The 15,852-nt window shown below is 42.3% G+C and overlaps 1 protein-coding gene across 1 annotated transcript in view; it reads left to right on the forward strand.

The window, feature by feature from the left end:
• Positions 1-1,364: 1,364 nt before the first annotated feature.
• Positions 1,365-15,852, forward strand: part of trpc6.L (transient receptor potential cation channel, subfamily C, member 6 L homeolog) — a 107,011-nt gene continuing 92,523 nt past the window's right edge. Inside the window, exon 1 of the mRNA XM_041582693.1 lies at positions 1,365-1,692. Within this exon, the coding sequence (XP_041438627.1) occupies positions 1,550-1,692 (143 nt within the window). The 5' untranslated portion in view covers positions 1,365-1,549. The remainder of the gene's footprint in view (positions 1,693-15,852) is intronic.

Below are 15,852 nucleotides of genomic sequence, written 5' to 3' on the forward strand. Positions count from 1 at the left end.
GTATTGTTAGTGTTACTTTTTATTACTCTTCTTTCTATGTACACCTTCTCCTATTCATATTCCAGTCTCTTATTCAAATCAATGAATGGTTGCTAGGGAAATTTGGACCCTAGTCACCGTATTGGTTAAGATGCAAATGGAAGAGCTGCTGAATAAAAAGCTAAATAACTAAAAAACCACAAATAATAAAAAATGAAAACCAATTGCAAAGTCTCAAAAGTGAACAACCCCTTTAAAGGACAGAACTGGCAGAGAACTGAGTGAATCCTTTGGAAGGCAGTATCTATCTCTCTCTATTCATCCATTGGTGTGTGTGTGTGTGTGTGTGTGTGTAAGGTGTGTAACTGCTAGCTACTCATACACAGATGTGGATACACACATTTTAAAAATGAGGTTGGATCCCGGTGCCAGGTGGGTGAGTTAGCACACACACACTTACATACACACATTACACACACACATACACAGGGCCGCCATCAGGGGGGTACTGGGGGGACTGGCCCACTTGGATACCAGGAAAAGTCCCGGTGGGCCAAGGTGTCGGTGGTCCCTCATGCTGCTAATGGCCTATTTCATGGCCATTCCCCTATTTCTATGAGAACAAAGAGGATTAATAGATGGATTAATAGATTATAATATAAGGAAGAGGAAGAATAATATTACAGAGAGTGGGCCCCTGGTCTAAGGTCTTTGGGTGGGCCCCTGGAGTCCCAGTCCAACACTGTGTGGGGACCCCGAGGTAACAGTCCCAGTGGGCCCAGGACCCCCAGTCTGACACTGCCGGTGGCTACTATATGTTAAGGGGGGCCAGGCTGTGCTGCGTTTCTTGGATTATCATGGCCCTCCTTGAGTCAGTAAGCCACTGAAGTAGGTGCCACCACGAGTAGGAGCTAAGCCACCGTCGAAAGGAGCCGAGTTGCAGCAGTCAAAAGGAGCCGAGGCGCAACTGCCGAAAGGAGCCGAGCCGCAGCCATCAAAAGCTTTCAGCTTTTTTTATTAAACTAGGGGAGATGGCCACAAATGTTTTTTTTGTGGGGGGGGCTGGCCATCTATGGAGTTTTTACTTGTAGGGGCCCCTGGCCACCAATTGGGGTTTTCTTTAACGTGTAGATTGCCCTGGCCACCAATTGTTTATTTTAATTGTTGCAGGGGCCCCGCTAATTCTGATGGTGGCCCTGCATATACACAAACATACATAAATTACACACACACACACACACACACAGTATACAATACAAAAGGCCAGCAGTAGTAAGTCGTATTTCCCAGTCTGGGCAGCATTCTCATCTCCGCCACTAGAGGGCGCCGGTAGCCGGGAGTGAAAAAGCGCAGCAGCAGCAGAGCGCGGCGGATAAAAGCTTGAATCGGCTGCAACCGCACAAGCGCTTCTTCTTTCTCTGCTCCTTTGCGCTGCGCGTCGGAGTCTCCTGCCCTGCTCCGCTGATGAATCCTCCTGCTGAGATTTGCCGCAACTGAGACGCTGACAGTCCCCGAGTGCGGCGCAAATCATTTCTTGCCCTATTCAAGCGCCGGCGGGAGATCATTAAGGATGAGCCAGTGTGAGCGCTATGTGCCCAGGAACAATAACTGTCCTATCACAGCGCAGCGCAATGACAACCACGACTATCTGCTCATGGGCACAGAGGATGGACTGTCTGACAACTCCCAGCATCACTATGGTTACTACCCCATGTAAGTACTCTCAACTACAACTCCCATAATCCTCACTAGTGTAAGAGCTTGGCCATAGAGCAGGCTGCCAGTTTGGTTATATATATATATATATACAGGTGATTGCTGCTGGGTATCCATGTTTATGACAGCTGCCCCAGAAGCACTTGTTGAACCCTAAAGCTATTGCTGAACTACAGCTCCCATCTGTGATCAAGGTTGTGCAGCTATCAGAGGGTTGTGAGAAGCTGCAGGTTGAAGGTCACTGTTTATACAGCACTGGGATTCTCATACATCCTGAGCTGTGTGTGGCATGCTCCATAGAAAACAGTGGAACCTGTATTTAGAGTCACCAGTTACTGTAAATCTTACGTATTCATCACCGGGGAATATACCGGCCACTTTCTAATTGTTACTGGAATGACACCTCTCATGCGGATCAGTGAGTTTGATGGATGGACCATGAATTCCAATAGAAAAAAGACATTTAACTGTGAAGGTAAAGCCTCAGTTGTTTAGAGAGAGTAGAGCTCAGAGAAATGACCGATTTCTCGTCATAGTCAATCAGCTCCTTTTAAAGGGATAGTGTGTAGATATAGTGAATGAGGTACCCCTTTTGTAAATTATAAGGATATTATAAGTTATCAAAGAGTTTCATGAACATATAAAAACACGAGGCAGAAGGTGACTCCGAGGTGACTTCTAATATCCTTATCATTTACAAAGGAGGGTACTTTATTTATTATAATACAGGTATGGGACCTGTTATCCAGAATGCTCGGGACCTGGGGTTTTCCGGATAACAGATCTTTCCATAATTTGGGTCTTCATGCCTTAAGTCTACTCGAAATTCATTTAAACATTAAATAAACCCAATAGGCTGGGTTTTCTTCCAATAAGGATTAATTATATCATAGTTGGGATCAAGTACAAGTTACTGTTTTATTATTACACAGAAAAAGGAAATAATTTTTAAAAAATTTGGATTATTTGGATAAAATGGAGTCTATGGGAGACAGCCATTCCATAATTTGGGGCTTTCTGTATATCAGGTTTCCGGATAAGGTATCCTATACCTGTACACAGGTTTCAGTGAGTCATGTGACAAAAATGACATCACTACTCACCATTTATAACTGATGACATCAGAACTCACCGCTTATAAGGATATAAGATATTCATGGCTTTTGTGTATTATATACAAAAATATTTGTGTATTCTTGTAAAATATAAGGATAATATAAGTTACCGAGGAGTTTCATGACCATATAAAAGTACGAGGCCGAAGGTCGAGTGTTTTTGTACAGGTCAGGAAACTCTAATATCCTAATATCCTCATATTTTGCAACAGGGGGTACTTTATTCACTATATATAATACACAAAAGCCATGAATATCTTAAATCCTTATAAGCGGTGAGTTCTGATGTCATCAGTTATAAACTTTGGGCAACTTCAGAAAACTAAGCACTCCAAGTACCATCCCACTGGCAATTTATATTGTAGCCGGCAGGAGGCAGTTCGGGGAGATTAGTTGCCCTAAAGAAGAGGCGATTTATCGGCGGGCGACTAAATCTTTGCATCTGCCCTTACCCATAAGCTGCAAGTCACAGTTTCCCCAAGAGACCTGCTTATCTTAAGCTTAAATTGTTACAAAAGTATCTAAGTATCTATTCTGAGCTCTCTGCCAAAAGCCAATTAAGTTAAAAACGTTGTATCTATTTCTGACTGTTCAGTGCATTGCAGGAGATCAAAGAGAAAGTCGGGACATTTCAGTTGCACTTTTACACCAGCTGAAGGGCCACAGGTTGACCCGCAACTCATAGTAGATCATGTTGGGCTTGTAGCTCTACTTACAAAGCTGAAGGTTCACTGGATGGAGATCCCCTCTCTGTATAAACCCCCCCCCCACCTGCTGAAAAGTCTCTTTATGTTTCCCTCCCAATATAAAGGGGTTGTTCACTTGTAAATTAGTATGGTGTAGTGTAGAGGGTGGTATTCTGAGACAATTAGCTTTATATTCAGCAGCTCTCCACTTTGCAATTTCAGCAAAGGGTCCAAATTGCCCTAGCAAACAAGCATTGATTTGAATAAGAGACTGGAATGTGAATAGGAGAGGCCTGAATAGAAAGAGGAGTAATGAAAAGTAGCAATAAGAATAGATTTGTAGCCTTACAGAGTATTTGTTTTTTAGATGGGGGTCAGTGACCCCCATTTCAAAGCTTGAAAGAGTCAAAGCACGTGACATAACTCAAAAATTAAGGCCAATTGAAAAGTTGCTTAGAATTAGCCATAGTTCTATAACATACTAAAAGTTACCTCAAAGAACGATCACTTTGCTGCCTGGCTTCCATACTCTCTCCAGTGAGACACCTGCTCTCATTTTAGGGGACTTCAACATCCCCATTGACAACTCTGCTTCTGCTGCCACCTCTAAACTTCTCTCTCTAACAACTTCATTTGGTCTCTGACTCACCTACCCACATCGAGGGTCATGCTCTGGATCTTATATTCTGCCACCCGTGCCGCCCATCCAACCTTACTACTCTCCCTACCCCCTATCTGACCATCTCCTACTCTCCTTTCAAATAACACTTTCACCTGCACTATCACAACCATTTCTCTCTATCCTCACGTACAGAAACCTTAACGCCTTTGATCCACAACAATTATCAACAGTATCGGCACAATCCATCTCTCATATTAACAATCTTTCCTGTCCAAATAGAGCAGCTTCTCTCTACAACGATGCTCTTTCAACAGCTCTTGACTCCCTTGCACCTTCTACCACCCGTCACAGCCGACCAGCTAAACCCCAACCCTGGCACAGTAATGTAACACGGTACCTCAGAAGATGTAGTAGATCAGCTGATCGATGTTGAAGAAAGTCACGAACTGACCCTGACTTCATCCACTTCAAATTCATTCTCTCCTGCTATAACCGAGCTCTATCATTAGCTAAAGAACAAAACTTCTCTTCTTTAATCTCCACTCTGTCCGCTAAACCACAGCGACTGTTTGCCACATTTAACTCACTCCTATGCCCCCCTCCACCTCCTGCACCCATTAATGTAACTGCCCAAAATCTTTCTCATTTCTTTAATGAAAAAATGGATCTCATTAGGCTGAGCATACCGTCCGACAACAATCTCAGACCAACATGCAGTCCACTCACATCTACTTTGCACTCCTTCACCCCTGCAACTCTAGATGAAGTCAGCAAACTTCTAGCCAGCTCAAAACCCACCACCTGCTCCCTTGACCCCGTACCCTCTCGCCTCCTCCACCCAATCTCTGATACACTCTCTCCTGCACTTACCCACCTATTCAATCTTTCACTCTCTACTGGTACTTTTCCATCCTTATACAAACAAGCACTAATCACTCATATCATCAATAAACCTTCCCTTGATCCCATCTCTCCCACTAACTATCGTCCGGTTTCCCTTCTTCCAGTCGCATCTAAATTACTAGAAAGGCTTGTTTACAAACGCCTGATCCAACATCTCACTCACAACTCCCTTCTCGACCCCTTGCAATCTGGCTTCTGCCCAAAATACTCAACTGAAACTGCACTCACCAAAGTAACCAATGATCTTCTATTGGCAAAGTCTAAAGGTCTCTATTCCATACTCATCCTTCTAGATCTCTCTGCAGCCTTTGACACAGTTGACCACACACAACTGTTAGACATTCTACACTCAGCTGGCATTCGGGACACTGCTCTTTCTTGGTTTCCATCTTATCTGTTTGACTGTTCCTTTAAAGTTTCCTTCTCTAACTCTACTTCTACTACTTTCCCACTCTCTGTTGGAGTTCCTCAAGACTCTGTTCTTGGCCCCCTGCTGTTCTCGCTCTATACAACTTCACTAGGAAAACGTATTCAGTCGTTTGGACTTCAGTATCACCTTTATGCTGATGACACCCAACTCTACTTGTCTACTCCTGATCTTTCTAATTCTGTCCTTTCCCAAGTTACAGACTGTCTCTCTGCTGTCTCCTCCTGGATGTCACAGCGCCACCTGAAACTGGGGGTAAAAAACAGGGCTCCATCATGTGTGATTGTGATGATCCGGGTCTCAGATATTATTCAGAGTAATGATACTTCTGTACAATATGCCATCTTTCCCAGCAAACAAGGCAGTGGCATAACTAGATATTAGTGATGGCCGAATTTATTCACCAGTCGTGAATTTGCGGTGAATCTGCAAAAATTCGCTGGCAAAAATTCACCAGCGTCCAAAAAATGTTGCAGACTGTTTCACCACCATCTTCAAAGTTTTTTAGACGCCAATGACGATTCCGATGCCGGCGAAAATTTTGCAGGCGTCAAAATCGCCATTTCACGAATTTGTCGCCAGTTACGCAAATTTCATAGGAAATTCACAAAATGTGTGGCGAATTTGCCCATCACTACTAGATATTACTGGGCTCAACAGCAAATTATTTTTCAGGCCCCAAAATGTTTAGAGGTTGACTTGTTTTAGCAATATTTATTGAAATTGTATATGAATTACAGCCTCATGGGGCCCCTATACCTCCTGGGCCCCCCCAGCAGCCGCAGGGTCTGCTTTCTCTGTAGTTACGCCTGCTGTCATCAGCTATATACTTATTTACCTGTTTATGGCCCCAGTATATTATACAGAATGACTGTTGTTGGTTAGGGCAAAATGCCACCTTGTGCCATAGGAATGAAGGAACTTGATGCCACTGGATGTGGACTAAGAAGCCGGTTACAATACAGAACACACTTTACATAAAATGCAATTGTCAGACTCTCCATGCCCATGAGACAGTGCAGATCTTGTGCAATAAAATGTCAGCTCTGATTTCCAGTAATTACCCTAGAAAGTGGAGCTATTTGTAATAACGTGTCTCTGTCCTGCCACCGTTCCTTCTCATCGGCCTCTTCAGAATTGCTCTGACTCATTTATCAGCATAACACAGGCGCCTATTCCCACGGGAGCCATTGCCACTATTCTACCCAGACACGTAAGTTACACACAAAGCCGCCGTATCGTGGGAAATGCAAATAAGAGATTTTTCATCAAGAGCAGAAAACCACTGACAGCATATTGGCCCTTTGCATCCAGTGTAATTGCGGTTGTCAGGGTGAGATGCACCCAATGCAGTTGCAGCCGAGGTTCATGCAGTTGAGTCTGCACTGATTAATGGGAAGCCTTGAAAATTCTCTAAATGTGGCCACAGACATACAGTGTAGAAATCGCCAAACGAGCGGATCTCGCCCCGATATGCCGACATTTAAGTGGGCGATATCGGGCTGATCCGATCATGGACCCTAGGGCCCAACGATCGTATCATAATACATCTGAAAGACACAGATGCGTCCGCGATTGAACGGCATTTTTAACCTGCCCGATCGAGATCAGGCCGACTTTCGGACAGAAATCGATCGGGAAAGCCCGTCGGAGGGTCCTACACACAGGCCGATAAGCTGCAGACTTGTCATCAGCTTTTATCGGCCCATGTATGGGGGCCTTTATGATTGTGACGTCTTTCAGTCCAACTGCCTTGCGGTGACTGACATTAGCTGCTGAGGAAACTGCCACCTACTGTTCTAAATTCAGAACAGCGCAACCATGAGAAGGTGCAAGGAGAGCATGTTGTTGTAAGTAAATTTAAAGGGGTTGTTCACCTTTAAAAGTACAGTAACACCAAAAAATGTTGCACTGCATGGGTAAAACTGATGTTTTTGCTTCAGAAACACTACTATAGTTTATATAAACAAGCTGCTGTGTACTGTGTTAGATAGGTTCTAAAGAATCCCATTGTATACTACAGAGCTTATCTTTTATCTGCTTTCTATCTTGTGCCTTTTCTCCTTTTTCTGCTTTGAATATCTGCCCCCACGGCTACTTGTTTATATGAACTATAGTAGTCTTTCTGAAGCAAACACACCAGTTTTGCCAGTGCAGGGCAACAGTACATTATATTTCAATTACTTTAATAAACGTTCAGTTTTTTGGCGTTACTGTTACTTTAAGTTATCTTTTAGTATGCTATAGATTGTCTAATTCTAAGCACCTTTGCAATTCGTCTTCAATTATTTGGCTTCTTCCTCCGACTCTTTCCAGCCTTCAAATGGGGGTCACAAATGTATTGTTATTGCTACTTTTTATTACTCATCTTTCTATTCAGGCCTCTCCTATTCATATTCCAGTCTCTTATTCACATAAAGCATGGTTAATAGGGTTATTTGGACCTTAGCAACCATATGGCTGAAATTGCAAACTGGACAGCTGTTGAATAAAAATCCAAATAAATAAAAAAAACCACAAAAAATAAAAAACAGTTGACAATTGTCACTCTCTACGTCATACTAAAAGTTAACTCAAAGGTGATTGAACCCTTTAAAGGGATTGTTCACCTTTAGATTAATTTAGAGAGTGCTATTCTGAGACCAATTGAAAAGTTGCTTAGAATTAGCCATTCTATAACATACTAAAAGTAAACTAAAAGGTGAACCACCCCTTCATACAACTGACTAGAGGGAATTTGTGTGACCCTAGATGACCACAGAACGGTGAAACGATTTCAAGATGGCTCAGCAAGTCACCAACATCACCAGACTTTATAGACCCGGTCTTATAGCGCCTCTTTTGTGTCTGTGGGTGAAGCACTGGCAGATATGGAATGAAGAGCAGCAGCAGCCCGTCAACAGTCCGTTTGTCAACAGAGTGGCCCTTGTCCTTTGAGCGAGTGTGTTGAACAGATAACGGCTTTTCTGCTGAATAGTTTCCGCTTCCATCTCGTTTCATAAGACCCGTGGCAGTCACTGGCTTTCCTGACAAATCGCTCACTTAAATAGATGTCATTGTCTATAAATCATAAATCATTAGAAGACCTTATCTCTTTGTAACAGAATGAGGTGGGCTGCAGACGTCGGATACTTGCTGTCGTCCGGTTATGAGTTAGTAACCCATACAAATTAATTAGAAAGCTTCATTATTGATACATAAATCTGATCGTCATATGGATTTGTTATAATATATCTCATGTATCTGCCTTAACTAAGTACTAGAGACAAAACGGGATTTGATCTCTCGTTTCATTTCAATATCTATGGCTTTCTCTTACAAGCCTATGGTAAATAGACCTTGACTTGATACAGCCGGGGGATATGGGATCTCGTTATTAATGACTTTTTTTTTATGTTTAGGTTTGTTTGGATCCATGATTTGCCGGAGACATGTAGTGCATAAACTTTGCCTGCTGGCATTATTGGGGGGCTGAAATGTTTATATTTGTAAATTTATTACAGTATCTAAAATAGCAACCCAAAAGTTGATGATGAGGAAAGACTGGCTACAGACTGGCTGAATTTAGTGAGAAAAGCAACGTCTTGTGATGTTGCTCTGATTAGAAAATGAAGTTAGGGCGCAGAGAAGAGCCATTTGACGTTTCTCTGGTCAGTTCTAAGCAGAGCAACATCTGAAGATATTACTTCTTTCAAGAAATTTCATTTTTATTATTATTATTATTATTATTATTAACATTTATTTATATAGCGCCAACATATTGCGTAGCACTGTAAAGTAAATGTGATTATACAACTACATCACATGAATTACATACATAGAACATATGGAGTAACAAACATCACAATCAATACAGGTACAAAAAGGTGAGGAAGGCCCTATGCATAGGCATACAGTCTAAAGGGAAGGGAGTAATACACAAGGTGTGGGAGTGGGCAAGATCGAAATTAAGTGGGTGAGAAATGTGGTATTGTATGTGGTGTTGCGTTTGGTAGTTAAGCAGAGTGAGGGTAGGCTTCTCGAAAGACGTGCGTTTTCAGAGATTTCTTGAAAGCAGAAAGGTTGGGAGAAAGTCAGACAGACCGTGGGAGAGCGTTCCGGAGGAGGGGTGCAGCCCTTGCAAAGTCTTGAATGCGAGCATGTGAGGATTTAATGAGAGAAGAGTTAAGTAGCAGGTCAGTAGAGGAGCATAGTAAGCAATTGGGTGAGTATATAGAGATGAGTTCAGAGATGTAGGGTGGGGCAGAGTTATGAAGTGCTTTGAAAGTGAGTGTCATTAATTTGAATTTGATTCTGAAAGGTAACGGAAGCCAGTGCAGGGATTGACAGAATGGCGAGGCAGAGGAGGAGCGGTTGCTGAGGTGTATGAGCCTCGCAGCAGTGTTCATTATGGACTGGAGAGGTGACAGTCTCTGGAGGGGGAGGCCAATTAAAAGAGAGTTACAGTAGTCTGTCTAGACGTGATATGATGAGAGAGTGAATACGAATTTTGGCAGCATCTTGGGTGATAAATGATCGTATTTTGGATATGTTCCTTAGGTGGAAGTGACATGATTTAATAAGTGACTGGATATGAGGAGCGAATGACAGGGCAGAATCTAGGATAACCCCAAGGCACCGGGCCTGGGAGAGGGAGTGATAGTGGAATTGTTAACTATGATGCTTCGGGGATGCTACTGGTGTTAGTTGGAGGAAAGAGAACCATTTCAGTTTTAGAGAGGTTTAATTTAAGGTAGCGTTGCGACATCCAGGTAGAGATAGCGGACAGGCAGGAGGAGACGTGAGTTAGGAGTTCTGGGTTGAGATCAGGAGATGAGAGATAGATCTGAGTATCGTCAGCATAGAGGTGGTAGTGGACAACTGTACAGACAACTGTAGCGGTTTCTTCTTCATAATATCAACCCAATATAAAACACTTTGTGGTCATGGACAGAATGAATATCTCATGGCAGGAGTGTCCAGGGTCAATCTGATCCAGTAGGACACCTGGAAAAAACCTGGTGGATCCCTCCGACCCAGACATGCTCCCTATCCTGGGCACTTCACTGAGCGAATGGGGCCGAGGGCCCAGAGATGGAAGGGGGTTGCGGCTGGGGAAGTGAGCTGAAAAGGTTGCGGTGTGTTGGGGGGGGTTGAGGGGCCCTAAGGTGGCAGCCACCGTGGGCCACACACCACCTAGTCTGACGTTGAGGGTGTCCAAATAAAGTATAAAACGATCTCCTAAAAAATCTAGAACTGATGGCCAACAGGTCAACCATCAGAGCATCATTTTGCTCATCTTCTGGGTACTGGTTAATGTTAGGGTTTTATTTATTAAATATAAAGATATTAATGGTGCACAGGTTGGGGTGAGTTCAGACTGGTGGATTTCCCCTGCACCAGGTCATGGGAGGAATTGCTCCCAGCCCAGCCCCTGAGCCCTTGCCTTCCCTCTCCCAAACCCACTGTGACAGACAAAATTGTGTACTGTTTTACTTGGCTTTGGTAATTCTCTCACAGTGTAATATACAGTATATAAATTCCAACAGTGCAGTTGAGTTGATGGACCATGTCGGGAAGGCTCTTCCAGAAGAGGACCTCACGTATGTACTGTAAGTCTGGGCGCCCCTGCCCTGTTCCAGGAATTAAAGATGTATCATGTAGGGAAGAGGCAATCGCTGTTGGGATAGTTTTCCTAGATTTTCCATAATTGCTTCCAGTAGATAAATTCACCCATCAGTCAGAGGCAGAGGAAAGCAGGCAGCTGCAGGAGATGGAATGCCACAGATTGACTTGTGCGGGTAGATTATTACAGGCAGCAGTCGAGGTGAGAGAGTTCACAGAATACTAAATATCAGATTCTACCTTTGATTGTAACTAAAGGGAAATGAAAGGCACAATATGTTGATCAGAACAAAGCTTTTTTTATTACAACTGGTTGAACGGTCCCAGTTTTCCACGTTTCTAAAATACGTGTTTTATTAATCATCTCAGTGTAGGTTAGAGTAGCAGTATGACAGCTCCCTGGCATATTAATACAAGCATGGAGATTGATAAACTTTACTCTACAGAATGACCAATTTCACTTGCATGTCGGAAATCACACTATTTAATCAGCAGAAGAAAACAGAGGTCTTATTTAGGGTAGAGGCACACAATGCTATTTGGGGGGTGCCCAGTGACAAATCGCCTCTTCTTGGGGCGACTAATCTTCTCTGCAATGCTTTCCCGCCAGCTAGAATGTAAGTCGCCGTGGGATGGCATTCGGAGCGCTTCGTTTTCCGAAGCCGTCTGAAGTTACCTCATTAGGAAACTTCGGGCGACTTCTGAAAACGAAGCGCTCTGAGTGCCATCCCGCCGGCGATTTAGATTCTAGCCAGCAGGAAAGCAATTCGGGGGGGATTAGTCGCCTGAAGAAGAGGCTATTTGTCGCTGGGCGACTAAATCTCCCTGAATCTCTACGTGTGTCTCTGCCCTTAGAGTTGGATATTTTTTTCTTCTTTATCTTCATCTAACTGCCTGAATTATGTTGTTAGTGGCACCCAAACAACCATAATATTTATCCAAATGGAGACATGCGGAATCCCACTGACTGCCTTGTGTTATCTCACATACAGCAAGATGTGTTTGGAAATTAATTTGACATCTTCAAGGACAAGGAAACCTAATTTATTGCAAGTGCCAATGAATTAGGATTTTCTTATCCTTTGAATGGGTGGTTCACCTTTAAGATCAATTTTTTTGATTGGCTAATTCTAAGCAACTTTTCAATTGCCTTTCATTTTTTCTTTTTTTTCTAGTTTTTGAATTATTTGCCTTTTTCTTCTGACTCTTTCCAACTTTAAAATGGAGATCACTGACCCCATTTAAAAACAAATGCTCTGTAAGGCTACAAATGTATTGTTATTGTTACTTTTTATTACTCCCATTTCTATTCAGGCCTCTCCTATTCATATTCCAGTCTCTTATTCAAAATCAGTGCATGGTTGCTGGGGTCATTTGGACCCTAGAACCAGATTGCTGAAATTGCAAATCAGAGAGTTTCTGAATAAAAGCTTAACAACCACAAATAATAATAATAATATAAAAATAATAATAAATTAACCCTTGTGTATTTTCTTGTGCATTTATCTGTCGCTTTTCCCTAAAAGTCCTCTGTATACGGTACAGGTATAGGCATATCTATAATTGGGCATATTCATAAAGGTGTGTTAAGAAAGACGCTGAAATACACTGGATATTGCCACATTGAAGGAGAAGGAAAGTTACAGAGACATTGTATTGCCAATAGATTAGCTGCAATAGTGCAAGCTAGAATGCTATATTTATTCTGTAGAATGTTTTACCATACCTTAGTAAAAAGCTCTAGAAGTTCTCTGTTTGTTCAGGATAGCAGCTGCAGTATTAGCTTGGTGTGACATCACTTCCTGCCTGAGTCTCTCCCTGCTCACTTATAGCTTTGGGCTCAGATTTACAGCAGAGAAGGGAGGGGGAGAGACAGAGAGGAAAAAACTGAGCATGCTCAAGCCCAAGCCAAGGTTTAAGTTGAAAACAGGAAGTCTGATACAGAAGCCAATGTGTACACAATAGAAGGAAAAGAAAGGTTGCATTTCTTTTGACAGAGGACTCAGAGCAGCATTAATTTGAGGGTTTACTGGTATATTTAGGTGGGGCTTTACTTCTCCTTTAATACCATGGTACACCTTGTAAAATTACAGTTACAAAGCTGTGTACAGAAATGTGATGTATGCCAAGTATATAATTCAGCTGTAAAAAGATATGCTGAGTGCTGCTGCTAATGCTGCTTTTAATGCCTCTTTTTACTCCAAATTTGTGGCAGCGCTATCCTTAAAACTTAATCTTGAATTTGATGAAGGAAGGCTGTAAAGAAATGATCTGTTCTTAATAGACATGGGGTTTAGGTGTGCCATCCTGCACCAGCCAACACTGGAGCTGATAAACCATAATCACAAGATAAAAATGTAGTACAGGTATAGGATCTGTTATCCAGAAAACTGTTATCCAGAAATCTCTGAATTACAAGAAGGCCATCTCCCATAGACTCTATTTTAATCAAATTATTAAAATTTTTAAAAATGGTTTTCGTTTTTCTCTGTAATAATAAAACAGTACATTGTACTTGATCCCAACCAAGATATAATTAATCCTTATTGGAAGCAAAACAATCATATTGCGTTTAATTCATGTTTAAATTATTTGTATTCCATTTCCAACAAACGTCAAAGAGGTAGAAGAACAAAGGGGTTATATAGTGAATAAAGTACCCCCTCTTGTAAAATATAAGGATATTATAAGTTACCGAGGCCGAAGGCCGAGTGTTTTTATACAGGTCATGGAACTCTGAGGTAACTTCTAATATCCTCATATTTTAAAGCTGGGGGTACTTTATTATAATACACAAGTTTCAGTGAGTCATGTGACAGAAATGACATCAGAACTCACCGTTTATAACTGATGACATCAGAACTCACCGTTTATAAGGATATCATTTACAAGATATTCATGGCTTTTGTGTATTATAAAGGAGTAAAGTTAAAATATATATTTTCTTTTATGCCTTCACACAGTGCCTAGAGTGAGTATTTTCTGCTGGCCCGGATCTGCCTCCCCCGTGAACAATAAGAGAAACGCAGATATGCTGGAGGGTGGGCGGAGATAGGTTGTGAACCATTGTGGCTGATGCAATTGGGCTTGTGGAGTTGGTGGAGGGGGGGTGGTGGTCCCGGGGGAGGTGTGTGCGGTTGTTTCAATTGGGCCCGTGGAGGGGGGGTCAGGCCTGGAGGAGGTGTGTGCGGACCCCTGTTGCAACAGCCTCAGTGGACCTGGACCCCCCCAGTTGCGGGACCCCAGAAGTATAAAAGTATCTTCACTAAGGAGACCGGCTTTTGATTAGATAAATCCCTTAGAAAAAATTGTTCCAATAGAAGGACAAGAAATGAAAATGGAGACCACTTCCAGATGATTAAGATGTTCTCTCTGCCATTTCTTGGGGGATGGGAAGCATCAGTAAAATGTAATAGCAGATGAAAGGTCTGATGGTGAGCCCTGGGATTTGTAGACAGGTCCATCTGTACATTTGAATGATATATAGATATGGCAAGTTGGCAACGCAGTATAAGGGCCAAGAATGGAGGTAGAGTAGATGTAGAAGGACAAGGCAGCATACAACAGGCTGAGCATGGAATCATTTTGTTGAAAGGAAGCCAGTTACTAAGAGGTAATTACAGATGAGGTGGTAGCAAATGAAGAAGACTCAGTGGCACCTTGTGAAAAATTCACTAACGGGTGAATCTTCACCAGCGAAAACGCCGCACACTCTGCGCCAATTTGCCAGCCATAAATTTGCTACCACTACGCTAATTAAAATGCGAAGTTGTGCCTCTGTAGCCAAACCTTGGTGAAGTATCGCTAGCGTTAATTCGTCAGCGTTTATAGCAAACTTTGGCTAACGTTCATTTCTGCCTAGAAAAACTTTGTTAGTACTTTTACGTTTACGTCAATTTTAATAGGTCAGGGTTTATTTAATGTTCAAATTATTTTCTAGTAGACTTAAGGTATGAAGATCCAAATTACGAAAAGTAAGGTCCTTAGCATTCTGGATAACCAATCCAATACTTGTAGTTCGTTCAGTAGAAGGAGGGCTTTACCCCAATTGATAGTTATTGCAGCCTAATCTTAGTAGCATCCGGCAGAAGCAGCAAGAAGATGTTCACAGAGGGGGCAGTGGCACTTGAGGTGATGGCCCCCCATTGGGCCCCAGATACCCCAGTCTGACACTGAACTTTAACTATTTTCATATATGTCGTATTGACGTCTTTATTAAAGATGTTGGTGCAAATGCCATTTATTATTACAAATGTCCAAGGAAGCAAAATAAAGACAAAAGAGATCCACTAATGCCCTAGACATGAGCCCACCCTAAAACAAATGTGACATGCCCCTCAAATAGTTGGGAAAGAAATGTTAACATAAAAATCTTTAATAGTTAGAACTTTTAAAGGCAATCCCGCTTTAAAATATGAAAAAACACCAGCGTTTTTTTTTTTTTTTAGAACTTTTATGACTTTCTGGCATACAGGATATGATGTCACTGACATAAGATTGAGGAGGATGAAGCTTCATCTGATCAGTTCACCAGGTCTATGGTGGCAAAGAAAACTCTGGCGAAAGAGATAACGTTATGTAAAACTCGTGAATTTGCGGAGTAATGATTGTTCACCTGAGCGAAAATTCCCCTGGCGATAGAGCGCAAAACTGCACTAGCGTCTGTCTCTTCCGCTAGCGAATTGTCGTCTACGCCTGTTAGATAATTGCCAATGTCCCTGCGGATGGGATATCTGGTGAATTTAGAGAGATTTAGGCAGGGGGTCATTGTAACGGTGACCCAGTCCACTGCATTGTACC

The sequence above is a fragment of the Xenopus laevis genome, chromosome 2L (assembly GCF_017654675.1).
Source record: "Xenopus laevis strain J_2021 chromosome 2L, Xenopus_laevis_v10.1, whole genome shotgun sequence".
Classification (NCBI taxonomy): Eukaryota; Metazoa; Chordata; class Amphibia; order Anura; family Pipidae; genus Xenopus; species Xenopus laevis.